The following is a 19,157-nucleotide window of genomic DNA, read 5'->3' as shown; positions in this document are numbered from 1 at the left end:
TCCTCTAGCCCTTGTAAGCATTTGAGCGAGTGGAGTTGCGAGGACCGGTTAAGTTCATCAGTTCTCACGCGAACAGATAATGTAGCAAGTGAGTGGACAAGGAGAAGATAAAGAAACCTCTGGTGTCCTGCTCCTTGCAAGAGGTAATTTGAATGACAAATTCGGACTACATTATTATGATTCAAATCCACACACATGTATGTACAAACAGGGGAGTTGACAGTTGAGTACGTTAGCTATTAAAATATCATGAATCTCAACTTCTCTCTTCTTCACAATGCTATCCTTGGAAAATTATAATAACTATAGACCAGTTTTACCCAAGTTGATTGGCCAGAATGTCGCACTTGATCTGGCCAAATAAACCGTTTATTTATTTATTTGGTCCAGACCTGGATAAAGAAAAAGTGACCCGATTTTTTCAACGATAAAGGGCTGATTGTAATCCCACCCGAATAGGTGGAACTAATAACCCAGTCCAATCCAGTTGAGTGAGATTATTTTTCCTTTGCCCAATTGTTCTAAAACGTAAACGAGAATAATCCAATTTGCCTTTGAAAAATGTAATAATATCCAAAAAATTCAAGAACATAATTAATTAAATCTGACAACTTTGACTATAATATTTCTCTATCTTCTATCACTCTCCCTTGTCCGAAGATGGGAGTTCCCCAGGGAGAAGGAGAAAAGCAAAAATGCAGCACTTGCAATGATTTTGTGAGTGATGCGATCATGCGAAGAGTGTACAGAGCATGTAAGAGTGAATGGCATAATCACAACCTAAGACGAAAGACTAGACAGACAACTTTCACCCAAGTAAACAAAAAATAAATTTGTCCTGTCACAACATATTCTTAATTTTATCATGCATGAATTTATCATACATCAATTACATCTCACAAACTAAATATGGCTTTAAGCCTCAAATACTTAAATTTGAATTTGGTTGACAAATGAAATTACTTTCAAAACCCCTCTTTTTGTAAAATCATAGGAAGTGAAATTGCTAAAATTGTAAATAAAAGAAAAATGAAGACATCTCTCGTCCCCAAATCTATTTAGTCCTGACCAACAACAATAAAAATTGTTTAAAAAGTTATATGCAACTACTAAAATAATTAGAAAAAAAGAAGAATTAAATGGGTGCAATATATATGGATTAAATGCATTTTTTATACTATTATTTTGGATTTTTTAGCTTTTTCGTTCTTTAATTTTCTAGAGTAGCGTTTTAGTCATTTTTTTGTCGGAGTTTATTCTCAATAATGAGAAGGGTGAATTTCCAAAAAAAAAAAGGACTGAAAATCACAAAAATTAAGAAGATGCAAAATTAAAATGCTACCCTAGAGTTAAAGGATAAAACATGTTAGCAAAAATGAGTCAATAGGAATAATAACCTCAATATTAAAAAATCACATGAGATGCACATGCATTCTTTCGTAGAGAATGATAAACCTGATAAAAAAAATTGAAATTGTAAAAATTAAAAAAATATACGAACTTAAAGCTAAAATGCTTCCATAAAAAATTAAAATGAAAGTAACAAATAAGATAAATTACTTAATCAAAAGTGCGTTTAAGCCCAATACAATATATAAGGCAATATACATCAAAACAATTACATAATTAGGATTCCACATGGGAGGGTTTTGTGTAATTAATGCGAGAGTGGTTAAAGCTGTAATCCATCAGGATTTTAGTTCCATTAATAGAATCAGTGTTATATTAGGAAAACAATACCCAATTCATGTAAACTACAAATACCTAAATCCTTGCAAACAACCCAATTCTACCCTTATATAACATACCTCTCTATGTCCTGCATAAACCCTTAACCCCCCATTAAAACACGAGTATTCCTACAATGATCATCTGAGAAATTAAGCGATCAGAAAACAATGGTGATGTGCACTGAACGAAACCCAGAATGGTTAGTGTCGTGGCTCCAAACCCCGTTTTACGACGGACAAAAATGCGAGACGCACATCCTCAAGTACAACACCATATTCTGCGCCGTCTGCATGGGGAACCCTGTCTGCGAGACCTGCTGGAAATGCCAGCACTCCAAACTCCACCAGGGCCATGTCATTCTCCAAGTACTATGATTTCTACTTAATATTTTCATTCATTTCTTGTTTCTTGATCGATCATCGACGTCGAGTTCATTTGTTATTTTTTGGTTCAAAGGTTTGTTCATCTTCAGGGAGGGCTGCGATCGACATTCAAGAAATAAGGAAGTATATTGATGTATCTGGTATTCAACTGTACAAGATCAACGGCAAGGATATTGTGTTCCTGAATCCCAACTCGGATGGGTCTCAAGATCATCATGTACATGATCCCAAGTGTCAGATATGCAGAAGGAGAATCAAAGAGTCCAACTATCTCTTTTGCTCTATTGCTTGCAAGGTATGTAGTACTCTATATATACTGCTAATCGTATCATTTTTTCTATAATTTACTATATATATAAACGATGTTCTGACGGGTTGCAGTCGTCCATTCCGACGGTCAAATCAGTAAATATGTGAATTTTAATTGAGTTTTTGTTTTGTGGCAGAATTATAAAAGTGTGGAATACAAGATGGAAATAGGGGAGCAGCAGCCTATGCGGAAGAGGAAGAGGAAGAGTACAGCAGGTGAAGGTGAATGCTCCTCCGCCAGGTCCATGCGCAAGAGGAGTAGGAAAGGAATCCCTCGAAGAGCCCCGTTCTGGTGATCAACTGCTCCATTTTTGGTGTTAGGGTTGAATTAAATGATTCCCATGAAATATATTTGTTTGTTCGTTGTATTAGTACTTGATACTTAATTGAGATCGATCAATCGAAGTTCATCTAAACTTGACTCATTCAACTTAATGATCCAAACTTTAACAAAATTTTCATCCATAAGCTTTTGAATTAGTTCGAGTTCGAGTCTTGGTGAATATAGCTGGTGGATATCAAATTATGGTTAATTGTATTTTTAGTTCTATAATTATGTATATGTTTGGTATTTTAATTCTATAATTTGTTAAGGTTGTAAAATGGTCCTATATATATTTTTACTGTCTCAATTTCATGATAAATTTCGAGTGGAATGTGAAGAATTTGAGGGGTGGAAACATATTACATCCATGGTAGTAAATTAAAGAATGAAAAGAGGGAAAAACTATACTTTATTTATCTAAAACTCAAGTAATCAAGTTACAGAGATGTGAAACTATATATAAAGAATAGAGTTTTAGCTAAAGAAGAAAACTAACCCACTTTGAACTCTAGCTGTTAACAGACTCAACAAAAATTAAATGTTAGAATATTAATAAAAAAACAAACATTGTGAACAAAAAGATAAGTACAAGCAGAACTTGCTACAGCCCCTCTCAAGATGGAGCCGAGAAAGAGAGGCCCAGCTTGAACAGGAATCGAGCAAAATCAGCAGCAGAAAGAGACTTGGTAAAGAGATCGGCAATTTGATCAGACCCGAAAATTGTAAAATAAGAGAATAAGGGGACATAGAACAGAATGAAGGCTCAAGAGCCTAAAAACCCAAGGCCTACTAAGACCAAAGGCCACAACCACTTCACAGTTGCACAAATCACTCAAAGCCACAAAGGCTCCACCAATATCCACAAAGGAAATATGCCACAAAGGCTTATAGACAAGTTTCAGAGAAGGAAGAAGGAGATCATCAGCGTTCGGTTTTGTCGAAGTTCCGCCGATGAAACACAGTTTCATTTTTGCACGGAATGCTCGTTTAACTCCAAAACTCCAATTCAAGTAATTGTTCCCGGTAAGAGGTGCACTTACTAGCGTCATTCCTGGGTGATCCGACCCATGAAGTTGCAATCTCTCAGGTAGCGTTGGAAAGATAGACATCCCCGCCATTGGTAATCAATCTGATAAAGATATACTGTGTTGAGAAGCAGTTAACAGGGGTGATATCCAGAGACCTTTATAGCTCTGATACCATGTGAAGAATTTGAGGGGTGAAAATAGAGTACATCCATGACAGTAAATTAGTGAAAAGAGGGAAAAACTATGCTTTATTAATCTAAAACTCAAGTACTCAAGTTACAAAGATATGAAACTAGATATAAAGATTTAGCTAAAGAATAAAACCAACCCACTTTGGACTCTAATTGTCAACAGACTTAACAAAAATTAAATGCTAAAATACTAATAAAAAAAAACACTGAGAACAAAAAGATAAGTACAAACAGAACTTGATAAATACAAGAAGAACTTGCTACATGAAATTTAAAAAATTGGCTGAAAACTAACATGTGCTACTCATGTGTTTGTTTGAAATCAGAAAAGACATCATATTGGCAATTGACGGATGATGCCACCCCGCCCTTTTTCTTTTCTTTTCTTTTTCTTTTTCCCACCAGCCTTCAATTGCCACGTTAGTCAAAAAGAGCCAATAGGGGTTTTTTCCCAATTTTAAACCGAGACATGCCACTTTTTGACCAATTGAAAAAATTCCATACAAATGTGTCTTAAATTGAGGAAATACAAGATTTATTTTGCAACATTAACAAGTCATATGACTAAAATGTCAAACAAATATAATTATAGGATAGATAATGCAATTCAGACCCATTAATTTATATACTCAAGTTTGACTTGTGTTTTATCGAAATAAAATTCATTTGAATTCGATTCAATCAATGGTCAAATTTGCCTCTGAAAAATGTAATAACATCTGAAAAAATCTAAGGTTCTTTCAATTCTCCCTTGCCCAAAGAGGGCGTCACGTATTGCTCAATCAATAACCCAAATTTCGGGTCCTTGGATTGAATTGGGTCGTGCCCAACCCAACCCATAGAAAAGATATGGGCCCGGTGTCTTTTGGAGGGATTTTCTTAACCCAAGGGGGCAAAATGAGTATTCTATCAATTTGATTAACCATATCAACATCAGGTCCTCAAAACCACAGATCTCGTGACCTCAAACCCAATCAGATTGTATAACCAATACCATTCAAATTAAAAAGAGATAGAACATCTCAGCCGTAAAAATCAGGATAGACGATAATCCAATTGCATAATACAGATGTTCTCTATTTTCTGAAGCCTTGTCAAGCAAGATATATATATTTTTTTCAAAAAAAGGTGTTTTTCTTTGTTTCTAAAATATAAAAAGAGACAAAAATAAAGATATGTATTTGTGTTTTTTATACCTTTTAATACGTTCTGCTTTGTGGGTTGTACTAGTGTAAAAAATATATTAAATTAAATAGAATTGTACCTTTGTCTAGACATAGACAAACATTATAATTATTTCTGTCTTTTAATCTTTCTGACAGCAGAAAAATAAAAACAGAAAAAGGCTGGGAATTATGTTGGAACTGAACTCAGACGTAGAAACAGCTCAATCGACACATGAAGGGAATAGCTAGAATGCATCGTAAGAGTTATGTGTTGGTTTTTAGATCAATTAAAATCAGAGAAGGGGTTATCAGCGTAATAATCCTCCTTAAGCTGCATCATATATAAATTCTCACATTATAAAATATTATAATATTCTATTTGAATCATAGTTATTGTTCAAAGACTGAGGAAAAATCTTGTTAGTAATGAATAATAATAATAATACATTAATACTATGATCTTACTTTAGTGAGTTGTTTTTATAAATAAATTGATTTTAAGAACTTAGTGAATGTGGTAATTTAAAAATTTTGATATATTTATCTTTAAAAAAAAAAATACTTGTTAGGACGTATATGAAATCCCCTATATTTACACCAAGACGAAAAGCCAGAAACAACATCCGCACCTTCTATGTCGTAAACACCCACAATCTCAACGGTGCCCAAGATTACATAACATTGACATTACAATTTTCTGTATGTCAGTGCGCTTGGTTTCCGACAGCTCATAATTTCAGCGTTTTACAAGTTAAACCACCACCATCACGAAACTTCCCGAGTACTTCAGAAATCTGGGTCGTGTTTTAGAGTATGAATGGTTTGTCTACCGGAATATGCAACCAAAAATCTGTCATAAACTGTTTTCAGTCCACCAACTTCAGAGGTCTCTGAGCAACATATCTTCCGACCTTCTCATTTTGTCGTCTTAATTTCTTGCGACAAGATCTTCCTTCATCACATCATCTGACAGGCCAAAAAACAAGGGTACGTGGAAAAACATGGTAAAGTGCTAGAAAGTGCCAGTTCTCCCTCCAAGACAAATTACAAGTGGAGATTTGCAATTAGGATCAACAACTTAACACACATAAGCTATTTCTTCTATTACAGGAAAGAAGTACTGGAGTTCTGATTAAAAAAAAAAAAAGGAAACTTGAGATAACTCTTCAAAACATCAATTTTCGTTTGGACATGGACAGAGGAACATCCTGGTTGAAACTAATCTAGTAATACACCTGCCTATGCAGAAAACTGATACAGTATTACCCTGCCTATAAGGAACTTGACATACTAACATTATCACATGAAAGATTTTCCAAGTGTACAACTGAAAAACCATTTGTTGACAAACAGACCAATGCAACTGTTAAGTAACATATAACATCACCAGTTACCTGCTGATGCGTTGCCCACTGGTTTAGGTACTGAAACACTGAGAGCTCCAAATGAAGATGCATGACGACAGCATGCAAATCCTAGCAAAACAAAGCAATGAGCATTCTATATGCATAAATGATGTGTTATTGGACCAAGATGGATTGATAGGGAGAAAGAACCAACAGTAGTGCCTATTGAAATGATGGTTAGAAGAATGTCATCCAAAGATCTAGAGGAAATGAACTTGATGAATGATGCACGCGTCTACATACATAGTAAAGTTGAGTAATCAAAAATGAAATGATGCTGAAAGCCAAAAGATTGACACAAAGCAACATATTGTGAAAGAGAGAGGGGACAAAAAGTGACACAGAAGGTCATAGTGGCTATATGAATGGCTATCTAATGATCAGATACATTGAACTAGAAGCAAATGAATTTAACACAGAACATGATGTGATATTGATGAGAAGAAATTGACCAAAACCAACACAACGATGTCTGTGATCGTTGAAGCTGAACTGACATGCATGTTTGGGATTTTCATCTCTTTTCTTTTGAGTGGAGGGTGTTGGGAGAGAGAGAATAAGTAACAAATGATTTCTTATACTGAAATATCTAAAAGGAAAATAACAAAAAAATGTTAGCAAACTTACCCCCACACCCCCACCCACAAAAGAAGAAAGAAAAACAATTCGTGCATGAAATACAGCCAACCGACTACATGATGGGATATAATGACTGATGCATCTTCAAAATATATGAGGGACTACATGGTCAATTATTTCAGTGGAAGTTCACCAGCAACACGAACAAACATCAAAGGCATTGGGAATTTCCACCGACAACCATCCAAAAGCTCTTCGCAGTCAAGAATCCAGATAAACCCAAAGTAAGAAGTTCAATGGAGAATCAATTGCATTTTGTAAATGAAATAGAAAGGGTAATGCATAAAGTTTTTTAAATAAGGTGTACTTCAAGGACACCCATCCCATTGGAATTGTAATCATTTTTAAAAATACTTATTTCTCCGGAATTATTTGAGCAATATCACTTTATTTTTTTCTATTTTATTTCTACATGGACTGGTTAGCGTCCGTCAATGACAAACTGATTTCTTTATTCAACTTTTCAGGAAAAACATACTCAAGTAAAATGGTGTAATGAAGTCTCATACTGATTGAAAGCCACTCCTTCCCCATGAAAACTAAACTATACATTGGGAATACTTTTTTGCTTTCATCCAGCAAAGGCAAGCAACCTTTCCAGCTTTCCTACCACAAATCTGTCACATTATGATGTAATAAACTCGTATGGTCTCGATGCACAATGTACAACTCACAATAACAACTAAAACACTTTGCATTTAATCCACAAATTACATGCATCAACAATAATTAAACAGAAGAAAAAGTAAAAAACTAAGACAAACCTTTTTTGATACATATACAGTTTCTTCCTTTTTTCTTTTTGTTTTGTTTTTTTTTTTGGATCGTCAGCTTTTAGAAGAGACGTTCATTTAACGTAATTACATGTACAGTTAACTTCAATCTAAACCGGGGGGGGGGGGCCCATTCACAATATTCACGAACACCTTCATCGATTCCTCATCGCGATTATTAGTCCTGATCTACCAATATCGGAAAAATACAAAAAGGGCTGCATATCTACCAAAACTTAATAAAAAATATTCTTTTTAAAATGATCAGAAAGTAAAATGGCGTAAAGGGTGACAAAAAAACATTTCGAGAAGGTACCCAAAGCGATCGCCAGAGCCGTCCTCACGACAATAGAGATTCCGACGGTTAGACCAGAAGCAAAACCACGAAAATTGATGTGGGCACGCAGCAGCAGATGGCAGCCGCTGTGATCGATGACGCCATTCTTGTGTATTTTGGGAATTTAGGGTTCGTAATTTTGTCGGCAAATCTAGAGGCCAGAGCAGCATAGAGGTAATCTACAGGTGGAACGAAGCTACTGTATCCCCAGTAATGTCATAGATTTATGTTTTTCATATATCTTAAATTCTTTACTCATGCTCTAAAATATTTCCCAAATAAAAAATAAAGTATTTTTTCCATCTACTTTAAATTTAATAAGCTACATACTTATATATTTATTTACTCAAAATAATCCAACCATCAATTTGTGAATACAGTTCACTATTTAGAGATAATTTTTATGGGAAAAAAAACCCTTTTAAATTATTATTTGATTAAGCTTTCGTTTTCACAAATTACATGTGATATAATAGTCCCATTTTGAATTAGACGTTTTTTTATAAATAATATTAATATTTTATACTAACTTCATATTAAAAATAAATGATATTAATATTCAATACTGACTTGAACATCTATGAATAGATTAGTAGATTATCATACTCAATTGAATTTGAATATGACATTTCACAACTTAAAAAGTCATAATTTATTAGAAAGTAAATTTTCAAAATGAAGACCATGTGATGTGTGGATAATTTAAAAAGTGGATGAATTGATATTAGATTTATCCACCAATTAATGTTGTCATAAAATCACAATTTAATGATTACATCTTCAATCCAAGATTTATGGTTTGTTTTTTCAAAAATTCACATATAATGATTAGAAAATATCAATATCATTTATATAAATTACTTATATATTTTGAAAAACAATATACACTCTGCAGAAATTTCAACAATATTATAAAAATGATCTTTTATTTCTGGTTATCAGTAATAATTTATGTAATTACACAAAAGATATGAATGATTTATATAAATGAATCAGGGTGTATATTTGATTATCACAACTAAAAATGATATTTCTCATAGGAGGTTGATATCTCTATGTCTATTTCATAATAATAATAATTTAAATAATATATTCTCTTAAGGACATCCCAAATGTTAGTAATAATTACTAATTTCATTCAATCACCTGTGAATTAGTAATAATTTAAGCGAATGAGAGGTTTATAGTAAAATATTTAAGCTATTTTGGTTTCTAAATTTGTGCAAGAAAATTAAATAAATATATATATTGATAGTATGCTATTTATTATATAATTTCTATATTCAAATTAAAAATTAGTTCAATATATCGATATTTTAAATCAATAAGTATTATTCAAATGCGATAAGAAAAACAACAAACTATTTTAGAAGTAGACATACATTCACATTCGTGGAAACTCGAATCCACAACTTTTTTATTGTAATGTCTTAATTTCACCAATCAAATAAAATTTTATTGACAATACATATATATATATATATATATATATATGTAATTAAATATAATTTCAAAGGGTAAAATTATTACAAGCATCTTTGAAATTTGTTATAATTATAATTACCCTTCTTTGTTTTAAAAATTACAAATACCTCCTTAGCATTAACGATCGTTTAACAAATACTTTCTCATTATTTAAAAATAACATATATTTTGATTTTTTAAAAACAAAATAAGGTGAGTAATTATGGTAGTTATTTGGTAAAATTTCAAAACTAGTCCTAAGATCATTTAAACTTGATCCACATTTTTTAATATTTTAAAATTAATTTTGTGTTCGTTAAAAGTGGTAAAATTAACCTAAAATGTAGCAAAAAAAACCCCGCACTAACAGACATTAAATACTTAATAGTGGGAGTGTTGTGAAGGATTACGAGGAATATATGCGAGTTGTGTATTATGAAGTCGAGGTAAGAGTTGGATTCTTCATTTTTGAAATGATTATTGCCCCGTTCTAGTACTAACGGAAGTGGCAATTTGTCTACCGAGATATAACGACTTATAATTTAAAATAACAGCACTACAAACTTTGAGAAATGACGAACCAAATAATATCATGAAATTCTCTTAATAAAAGACGATATGGTTTTACTATTAACATATCGAAACGCTCTAAACTGCTTTCCAAGTTAAATGAAATTAACTTGTGAAAATGAAGTGAATAGGGGAACCTATTTTTAGATATTGGAAATGTATCATTCAATGGACATATCCAATTATCACTTTACCTAAAGGTCATACTATTTTATTGAAATGAACATATCGTTTCATTCAAAGGGATTCACCTAATAGATACATCATTTCAACCAAAAGATATACCTATTCGGTTTATTAGACACGGTTGGATGATGATTCGGCGCCATCAACCATCATCCACGTATCATGAGCTTGTTATGCATCGCACATTGTAACCAATCAATTGTTACGATTTAATATGATCAAAACAAATTTATTCTTTAATTTATCATTCATCATTTTTCAACCGAAAGTGTACACAAAAATCACGCTACAAAAAGAGAGAAAAAAGGTTGTAAAAATACACGCTTGAGTCATTTATCTTCTTTTCCAAAATAACCGCAGTAAAACCCTAATCAATCCCCCAAAGTTTTCTTCCTAATTTATCCTAAAACTCTTCAAATTCTTTCCTGTTGGAGTTAATCCCACCAGTGATGAGCCCGGAACTCACAAGCTCTAATCAAAACTATTATAAAGTAATGGTGGGTACAAAACCCTTAATGTCACAAATCGAATGTACAAAAAAAAATATGAATCAATGATATAGATTAGTGAATAGATTTGACAGATCTTAAAACAATCAAAATAAGTGATTTTGACTCAGAGAGTCAGATCTAAAGAGAAAGAAGCACATAACCACAAAGACGGGCAACCTCTCACGGTTGCTCAAAATACCTAAATAATCACAACCAGATATCCATAGTCACAAAAATCTACTTGAAAAACCACTAAGGTTTATCACACAAATAAGAGCTGACAAAGAGCGACTTATGAAGGAGAGATAGAGATAGATTTCTGAATTGGTTATTCGAAAGCTAAAAGCCATGGGAGGCTTTATAGAGGTGTTTCGTTAAAGAAGGGGGAAGAGAGAGAGAGTCTTTAGGTATAAGTAGAAGGGTTATCGGGTGGGATAGATGGGTTAGAAAAACGAGTGGGCTAAGCATAACCAGTGGGCTAGCAAGTGGGTTGTGACATTGGATCGAGTTGTCCAGTGAGAGATTAGGCGTGGGCCTACCATAAAAAAGGTCATGGACCACATATTTCAACATTTTATAATTTGCTGCTAAAAGTATCGATCCTCTAAAGTTTAAATCAAGTATTGTGGAATCGAGTTGTCCAGTGACCAAGTGGGTTAAGCATAACCAGTGGGCCAGCAAGTGGGTTGTGACATTGGATCGAGCTGTCCAGTGAGAGATTAGGCTTGGGCCTACCATAAAAAAGGTCATGGACCACATATTTCAACATTTCATAATTTGCTGCTAAAAGTATCGATCCTCTAAAGTTTAAACCAAGTATTGTGGAATCGAGCTGTCCAGTGACCAAGTGGGTTAAGCATAACCAGTGGGCCAGCAAGTGGGTTGTGACATTGGATCGAGCTGTCCAGTGAGAGATTAGGCTTGGGCCTACCATAAAAAAGGTCATGGACCACATATTTCAACATTTCATAATTTGCTGCTAAAAGTATCGATCCTCTAAAGTTTAAACCAAGTATTGTGGAATCGAGCTGTCCAGTGACCAAGTGGGTTAAGCATAACCAGTGGGCCAGCAAGTGGGTTGTGACATTGGATCGAGCTGTCCAGTGAGAGATTAGGCTTGGGCCTACCATAAAAAAGGTCATGGACCACATATTTCAACATTTCATAATTTGCTGCTAAAAGTATCGATCCTCTAAAGTTTAAACCAAGTATTGTGGAATATAAATCTGTTTGACACCTTCAAAGTATTTAAAGGTTGTTAGTGGGGGGTGGAGGGAGAGATTATTTAATGGATATTAGTGAGAGATACTTTTTACAATGTTTTTAGACTAATTTTATAATTTTTAACAAAAAATAATAATTCATTTTAAAATTTCAGAAAAAACGTAGAGTCAAGTTTAAAATAATCCTCAATCACATTTTTCCTATTTGTTTGAATTCATAATATGAAAGTTGCCCTAATTATATATGTATGACCATTTCTTGTATTTTCAATGTGTATATTTAAATTTTAAAAAGATATATATAAAACTTATTAAAGTATTTTTATACATAATTATTGTTTTGTTTTACTGTTGTAATACATAGTGGGCAAATGGATAATAGTTTAAAAAATAATATAACTGAAAAAGAAGTAACAATTTTACCAATCCAACAAAGCTTCAATGTGGTATCGGTAAAAATAGTAAAAAGTGTGGGTAGTTCTGATGACTGTAAGGGATGAGGTAAAACAAAATGGGGAAAGCCCAAAACCAGCAAATCCACAGAATTATGGAGAAGGGGGTGGATGAATTCTGGGGCCACGTGTGGCCGGTAATAAATTGGAAGGCCCTAATCCCAGGACTACCAATCATTGATGCATACCCCAAATCAATGAAATCACAGTTGATTCAAGAAAAACTCTTTTGTTATTATTAAGGTTTAATTACATTTAAACCCCTTTAAAAATATAAATTATATATTTTTATTATATAAATTTTAAAATTATATTTATGCTCTCTTTCTGATAATTCTTTACTTATAATTGACCTCATCTTATTACTGTTTTGGATAGATAATGGTGACGTTGGCGTTGAAAAAAAAAAAAAACTCTTTTGTCATTATTAAATTAAGTATTTATTAGTCTGATTCATGTCCCCACAATGTATGTTGACTGGGACTTGATTGAGACATGAAGATGCTATTAATATCTGAATTTCCCCACCTTCCTAATTAATTATTATTACAGTAAGCATCCGTCAGACCAAAGTCCCAAATTCAATTTTATGTCATGTTATGTTTATACTTTTAGTCAAACCGAAAAATCTTTAATTTGGTTGGTCGAGATGAGTAGTTCTAAAATAATTTTGTGTAATTCTATACAAGTTATAAAAACAAAAAGAAATAAATATATATAATTACAAAAAAGACAATATTTAACTATGGCTACTTGGCATGAATAAAAACTAAATATCCGTAGCAAATAGTCATTGACTACAGTCATGCAACGGTTGTCAGTCATGGTATCTGTGAGGGTGGCTAAAACATTTGTCGTGACTAAAACTTATGGTAAAAATTTTTACCATGGCTCTTAACCATGACAAATAATTTTTTCTTGGTGAAAAATCTATATTTTTGCATTGATTTTATTTAACTGTAGTCAATAAGAATTATTTATCATAATTTTTAATTCATAACTATTAAAATAGTAGCCAATAATAATTTTTTCTAGTATATATATATTGGAAACAATGAAGTTATATATTGTAGGTCATTTATGGAAAAGAATATTGATGATAATTTGGGATATAGTTGCTATAATTCTCCAATGAATAAAATCGGGTGCTTGGTTAAATTTATTATGAAAATCTTATAATTAGTTCATTCATTTTATAATATACCTTTTAAAATATATAAAAATGAACTTATACTACGTACGTTATTAGTGATAATTTTGTAATTAATATGATCATAATTGAAAGAATTTTTAAAATTTAAAAAATAAATTTAGATTTCTTTATTTTAATTAAAGGAGTTTATAAGCTCCCAATCATTTTATTTTTGATATTATAAACTCATTTTCCAAAAAAATTATCAAACACTTATACCATTTTATATATAAGGTGTTTTGCAAAATTTATATAAATTCACTCAAATACATTCTTGGCATGTTTAATTGATTCGAAGATATGATAGGATTGGACATAATAGGAAATGGATGCATAATTAATCTTTTGATTTCTTATTCTTTGTTCGATTTGATATATTATGGAGTGTGATATCTCATGTAACGATCAAATTTTGTATTTGGTTGAATGGTTTATAAAATATAATAATATGCATATAAACTAATAAAGGTAATATATTTAAAATTAATTCAATTCAACTAAATAAATAATTATGGAGTTTATTGTAATTTATCTTCCTGTGATATTATAAATAAGCAAATTAACTTTCATAAAGAAATAGTAATTTACCTTTTTATTTTTATTAAAAAAAATTGAACAATTTACGTTCCCGTCTAAGAAAAGAATTGCTTCATTTTAAAAAAAAATGCAAAGAGATAGTTTGCTAATTTTTCTACAATAAATGTTTTACACATAGTTCATGTCGACATAGAAGAATTGCTTGTATAATCACGCCAACGGCCAACCAAAATATTATGGGAGAAATAAGAGTGTCAAGTCTTGACTTTAATGGTGTAAGAATTAGGACCAATTTGAGCCGTCTCGTCTCTATTTAAGATGTCAAGTCGCTTATACGCGTGAAATGTCTTTAATTCACACTAATGTAAGATATTCTCTCTCTCTCAATAGTGCGATAATAACAAGAGAAAATTGCCCTTTATTTTTCACTACTCCTACATCAAATTTCTTGAGGTACATAATTATTCACTGTACCTGCACTCCAATTGCATGATGTTTATTCCCCCAAAACTACAACTATATTTAAATATTACTAAAAAAAATAAAATTAAAAAATAGGAACTTGTTATGACAGGATTAATTCAAATTAAGTAATTCTGTATCCTGGTCTGCACGTTGGCCAAGTCGAATCAATTATAAAGTAAGTGTGGTACACTTGTCATGTGATCTTTTATTCTCCCTAAATTGTATATCAATTACATAACATATATATTATACTTACCTTGTTATTAATTGTCCCTCAAACTAATATCATTGGCCGACATGATATTAGTTGTCCAAACGTTGACTTTGCTATTGTGTTCATACTAAATATAGATTTTGGTATTAAAAGTGATATTTAAGTGTTATCGAAGCCGACGAATTAATATGTATTAATTAGAAACCTATTTTTCCAACCGTATCATCATCAATTGTGTGGGTTCTACTTTTTTTTTTTTGAAAAAAGAAGATTAATTACAACATATTCTAATACGTTCGAATTCCAGGATTCGTATTTACTAAATCAACAAACATATTCAAAGTAAATAAAAAACCATGAAAAATAGAGAATATAACTCGAAAAGTAGACATTATATGTACGCAAAATGTACGCGGAGAAGTGTACGTATGTCGGCCGATGAGACGAGTGGGCAACAAAACTGAAAGTGCTACCTGTGTGGAAATACATCACATGCTTACAATATCTAATATAGGGTCCCTATATTTTAATTAGACAATGTTCCAGATTTCTTCATCCATCCGAAAGTGACAGAAGCAAATAAATAAATAAATAAAGCAGCTTGGCCTATAAATTAATAAATGTGGGCCCATTTTTATTTATTAGGGGATTCAGAATTTAGAATTTCAAATCATTGCCTATTTCACATCATTCATTTGCCCCACAACCCATGATTAGTTGATTACTCTTGTACCTTTTTTCTTTAATTATTTGTTTTATTTTGGGTTTCATTTTCTTTTTCGCATATAATTATATACAAATTATACGACAAGTAAACAATCTCGTGGATTCGTTCCTTGGCTGAATGCATTGCACCGATATAAAGGGAAATAGATTGCAACTATTCATGACTTTATGTGGATTGCAACTACTTATGACTACACAATTGCTGAAAAGGAAGTGCGAAAGAGGCCACCGACCTGGCGACTTTTTCAGATATCACATCAACGGCATTAATCCAAAAAGAGCTCCTATACATATAGTCATTTTTAATTCGAATTGGATTTTTTTAATTAAATTATATTATATTTTTAATTTTATTTAATATATACATACCACGTATGTATATACCGATAACATTATGTATTTTATTTATGAAAAAAAATTATTTATATTTTTTGAGATCAAAACACAGTATTATATATTCGAAACAAATTCAAACAATGAGGAATAAAATAAGTTTCTCGATCATATTTATATATAACTAAATATTGTTTTTTTTTTTTTTTTGTAGGAAAGATGAGGAAAAATATCTATGGCTATTCATTATTATTAGAACCGACAAAATTCAAGAAAAACAATAAATTCGAATAGCCAACACAGGCTCTCACATCACTCAAGAGGAGAATATATGAATCGTTATAATATCTTCATCATGGTTTGATAACTTCTTCTATTTCTTTACTATTTCTTTTTTCTCTTTTTATTTTATCTATTTTAATTTTATATTCTAACACAACGCTGATATATACTATATAGCGCCATCCCATTGTCTATATTGATTAGGGTTTCTATAACTATCGGACGTCATCTTTACAGACAAGAGTGTCCGTAGCTGATTTACCGTTGCTAAGAAAAAAAAAAAAAAACAAAATCTTGTAAAATTTTCACTTTTTAAGTACCATTTTCTTGTTTTTTTTTTTTTTTTTTTGGTTTAATAAATTAGCTTTAATATTGAATTTTTTTATGTAATTGTGGTCTCAATATACTTGCCTCAATTGTCATTTTCAAGATTAGCAATTATGAAGATTGCAGATGCCGTAAATGAGGTACGTTTTTCCTTGGCTCAACTCAAGTTCTTATTATAGAAAATTAGCACTTGCACTACATGAATTATTAATTCTATTTTTTTTTTATTTGTCTTCTTTTAATCTTATTTCTGTTGTTGCTTTTTAAGTGATGAAAAATAAATATATTTTTTTTAAATTTCTTTTGGTGACCCGTGATGGGCCATTTTGAAATTATGTTTTTCTATACTTTTTAAATTAAAATTTTTAAATGGAATATATATTATAGGTGTAATGGTGTAGATTGAGACGATGTTTAATCGAGTTAATTAAATAACAAATTTACTTAAATTCTTGTTCAAGAATCAAAAATGAGTAAAAAATAAAAAATAATGCATTTGAATTTTTAAAGTGAAAGTGATGGATTGTTATTTCTTTAAAAATAAATATTAAATATCCATATTTAGCATCAACATACAACTATAATAATCATATACTAATTATTAATATCAGATAATTATATCCAATTAACAACTACTATTAAAATAAAATAACACTTAGTATTAAAATAAAATAACATCTGAAATACGAACCCATAATTTTAAAATTATAGTAATCAACTTTATGAATTACGTAAGTCTGATTGTTATCATATATCTGATTTGGCGCTCTTGAATTTGGATTTATATATTTGCTTTGCTCATAATAATTTTGTGGCTCTTTGGTGGGATGTCAGACGTAGAATGGAATGGCATGTGTGAGAAAATCTATCTCAATTCCAAGTGAGAGCAATTGAATTCAACTACCAATAAAGTTGGCCCAAAATAATGAAGTGATCATTCATCTGAAAGAGGTGGTGTTTGGTAGGAAGATGATTAGGTTATCTCGTGAATCGCAAAAGACAATGCTACTACTCAGACATGTACGTACGTGATTCTAAAGCGACGTGAATACCAAACCCTACATGTCGACAGTCCATCACCACTCTTGTAAAACATTAATAATGTGTTATTACTACCAAGTTAAGTGGTCATTTTTGTACTTTTATTCCTACATTATTCTATGAGAAGACTTCTTTTTATTTATTGCAACATTAATCGTTCTACACGCTGACTTCAATGATGATTAAAATTACGTCTAATATTTTGTTAAACCTGTTATTACTATTTCTTTTTATTGTGTTCTCGGTGACCTTTAAGTATTTGAATGTCTTGAATGAGTTCTTTGGTTTCACGATGTCCTTCAAGACATTGATACATTTTGAAACTATTTTATCAAAATACATGTGATTTGAGCAAAAATGTTACTCACCTTAGTTGATCCAACTCAAGGTCTTTGAGCTCTAGGTTTTCAACAATTTTGAAAGAGAAACCTGCAAAAACCGCGTTAGTATTTCTACTCTCAAGTTAGTAAATAATAATCATAAATAAAGAGTATAGCAATGAGTAATAAGTAAGTGCTGGAATGCTTAAAGGATAATATTTTTGTGCGTGCAAGTGTTAGGAGAAAGTTAACTGGCTGGATCCTCGGACATCTCCTGTGGGAATGAGACCTTCCTTCGTTTGAGCTATCTTGATGAGATTCAATCACGTGTCAGTCAAGTCCCTCATAGGGCTAACTGGCTACAACACATGCTGCCTTTGACTTCTTTCAGAGGTTGGGGGTTGAAGTTTCAGTATCTTAGGCCTCCTTAAGCTTTAGGTTCTTAGGTTTTCTTCCGCACTGAGTCTAATTTATTGATCCACTGTAACTTTTAGTTTGTGTATAAGGGATGCCATGATGATTTACCTCAAACCGTAAGTTGTGAGAGGTTGTCATTCGTTGTAGGGATTAATTCCATCATTGATCGGATATTCTTCTATAGTAATTTTTATCTATTTGGTGTTTTTTGTGCAACTACTCTTTTTGATCCGATATTTTACATACCACATGTTTGTGTTAACACATGAAGAGTATTTTTACTTCAATTTCATAATTCTTGACTCAGTTTAAAACCATCACATAACCTAAATTAAAGCTCCATCCACCAAATACATACTGAATGTAATTATTGTCATCAATTCTTTAAAACACAAAAAATTATTTACTTTTTCATCATTTTTCCATTCTCTATAATTTTGTTTCCTTTAAAAAAAAAGGGGAAATATTTTCTGTTGTAATGAGAGAGAGAGGGGTGATTGAGGGGAGAGAACTGTAGTGTCCTTTTCGGTGCGGGCAAAGCACATGGATGCCCTTAAATTCTCGTCCTACGTCGACGTGGATTGGGGACTAATCATGTGAGGTGGACTATATTTACTGTCTCAAGGTAC

General features: G+C 31.8%; 1 protein-coding gene and 1 long non-coding RNA gene across 2 annotated transcripts; one reads left to right on the top strand and one right to left on the bottom strand.

Moving 5' to 3' along the window:
- LOC105168591 (uncharacterized protein At3g50808) lies at positions 661-2,719 on the top strand. Its single transcript, XM_011088725.1, has 3 exons — positions 661-754; positions 2,204-2,409; positions 2,561-2,719. Exons 1-3 carry the CDS (start codon positions 661-663, stop codon positions 2,717-2,719), a joined length of 459 nt encoding a protein of 152 aa, XP_011087027.1.
- LOC105167968 lies at positions 5,707-8,570 on the bottom strand. Its single transcript, XR_848291.2, has 3 exons — positions 8,268-8,570; positions 6,528-6,608; positions 5,707-6,099 (listed from the first exon to the last, which is right to left on the bottom strand). It is a non-coding gene; the product is annotated as an uncharacterized LOC105167968 (long non-coding RNA).

The sequence above is a fragment of the Sesamum indicum genome, linkage group LG8 (genome assembly GCF_000512975.1).
Source record: "Sesamum indicum cultivar Zhongzhi No. 13 linkage group LG8, S_indicum_v1.0, whole genome shotgun sequence".
Classification (NCBI taxonomy): domain Eukaryota; kingdom Viridiplantae; phylum Streptophyta; class Magnoliopsida; order Lamiales; family Pedaliaceae; genus Sesamum; species Sesamum indicum.
The sequence above is the reverse complement of the archived record's forward strand: the minus strand, read 5'-3'. Positions and strand labels throughout refer to the sequence as shown.

Bases quoted from the DNA above. Each gene is read 5' to 3' on its own strand.
- LOC105168591 (XM_011088725.1), top strand. From the start codon at position 661: ATGGGAGTTCCCCAGGGAGAAGGAGAAAAGCAAAAATGCAGCACTTGC. The intron at 755-2,203 runs GTAAGAGTGAAT...GTTCATCTTCAG, and splicing joins GCGAAGAGTGTACAGAGCAT to GGAGGGCTGCGATCGACATT. The intron at 2,410-2,560 runs GTATGTAGTACT...GTTTTGTGGCAG, and splicing joins TTTGCTCTATTGCTTGCAAG to AATTATAAAAGTGTGGAATA.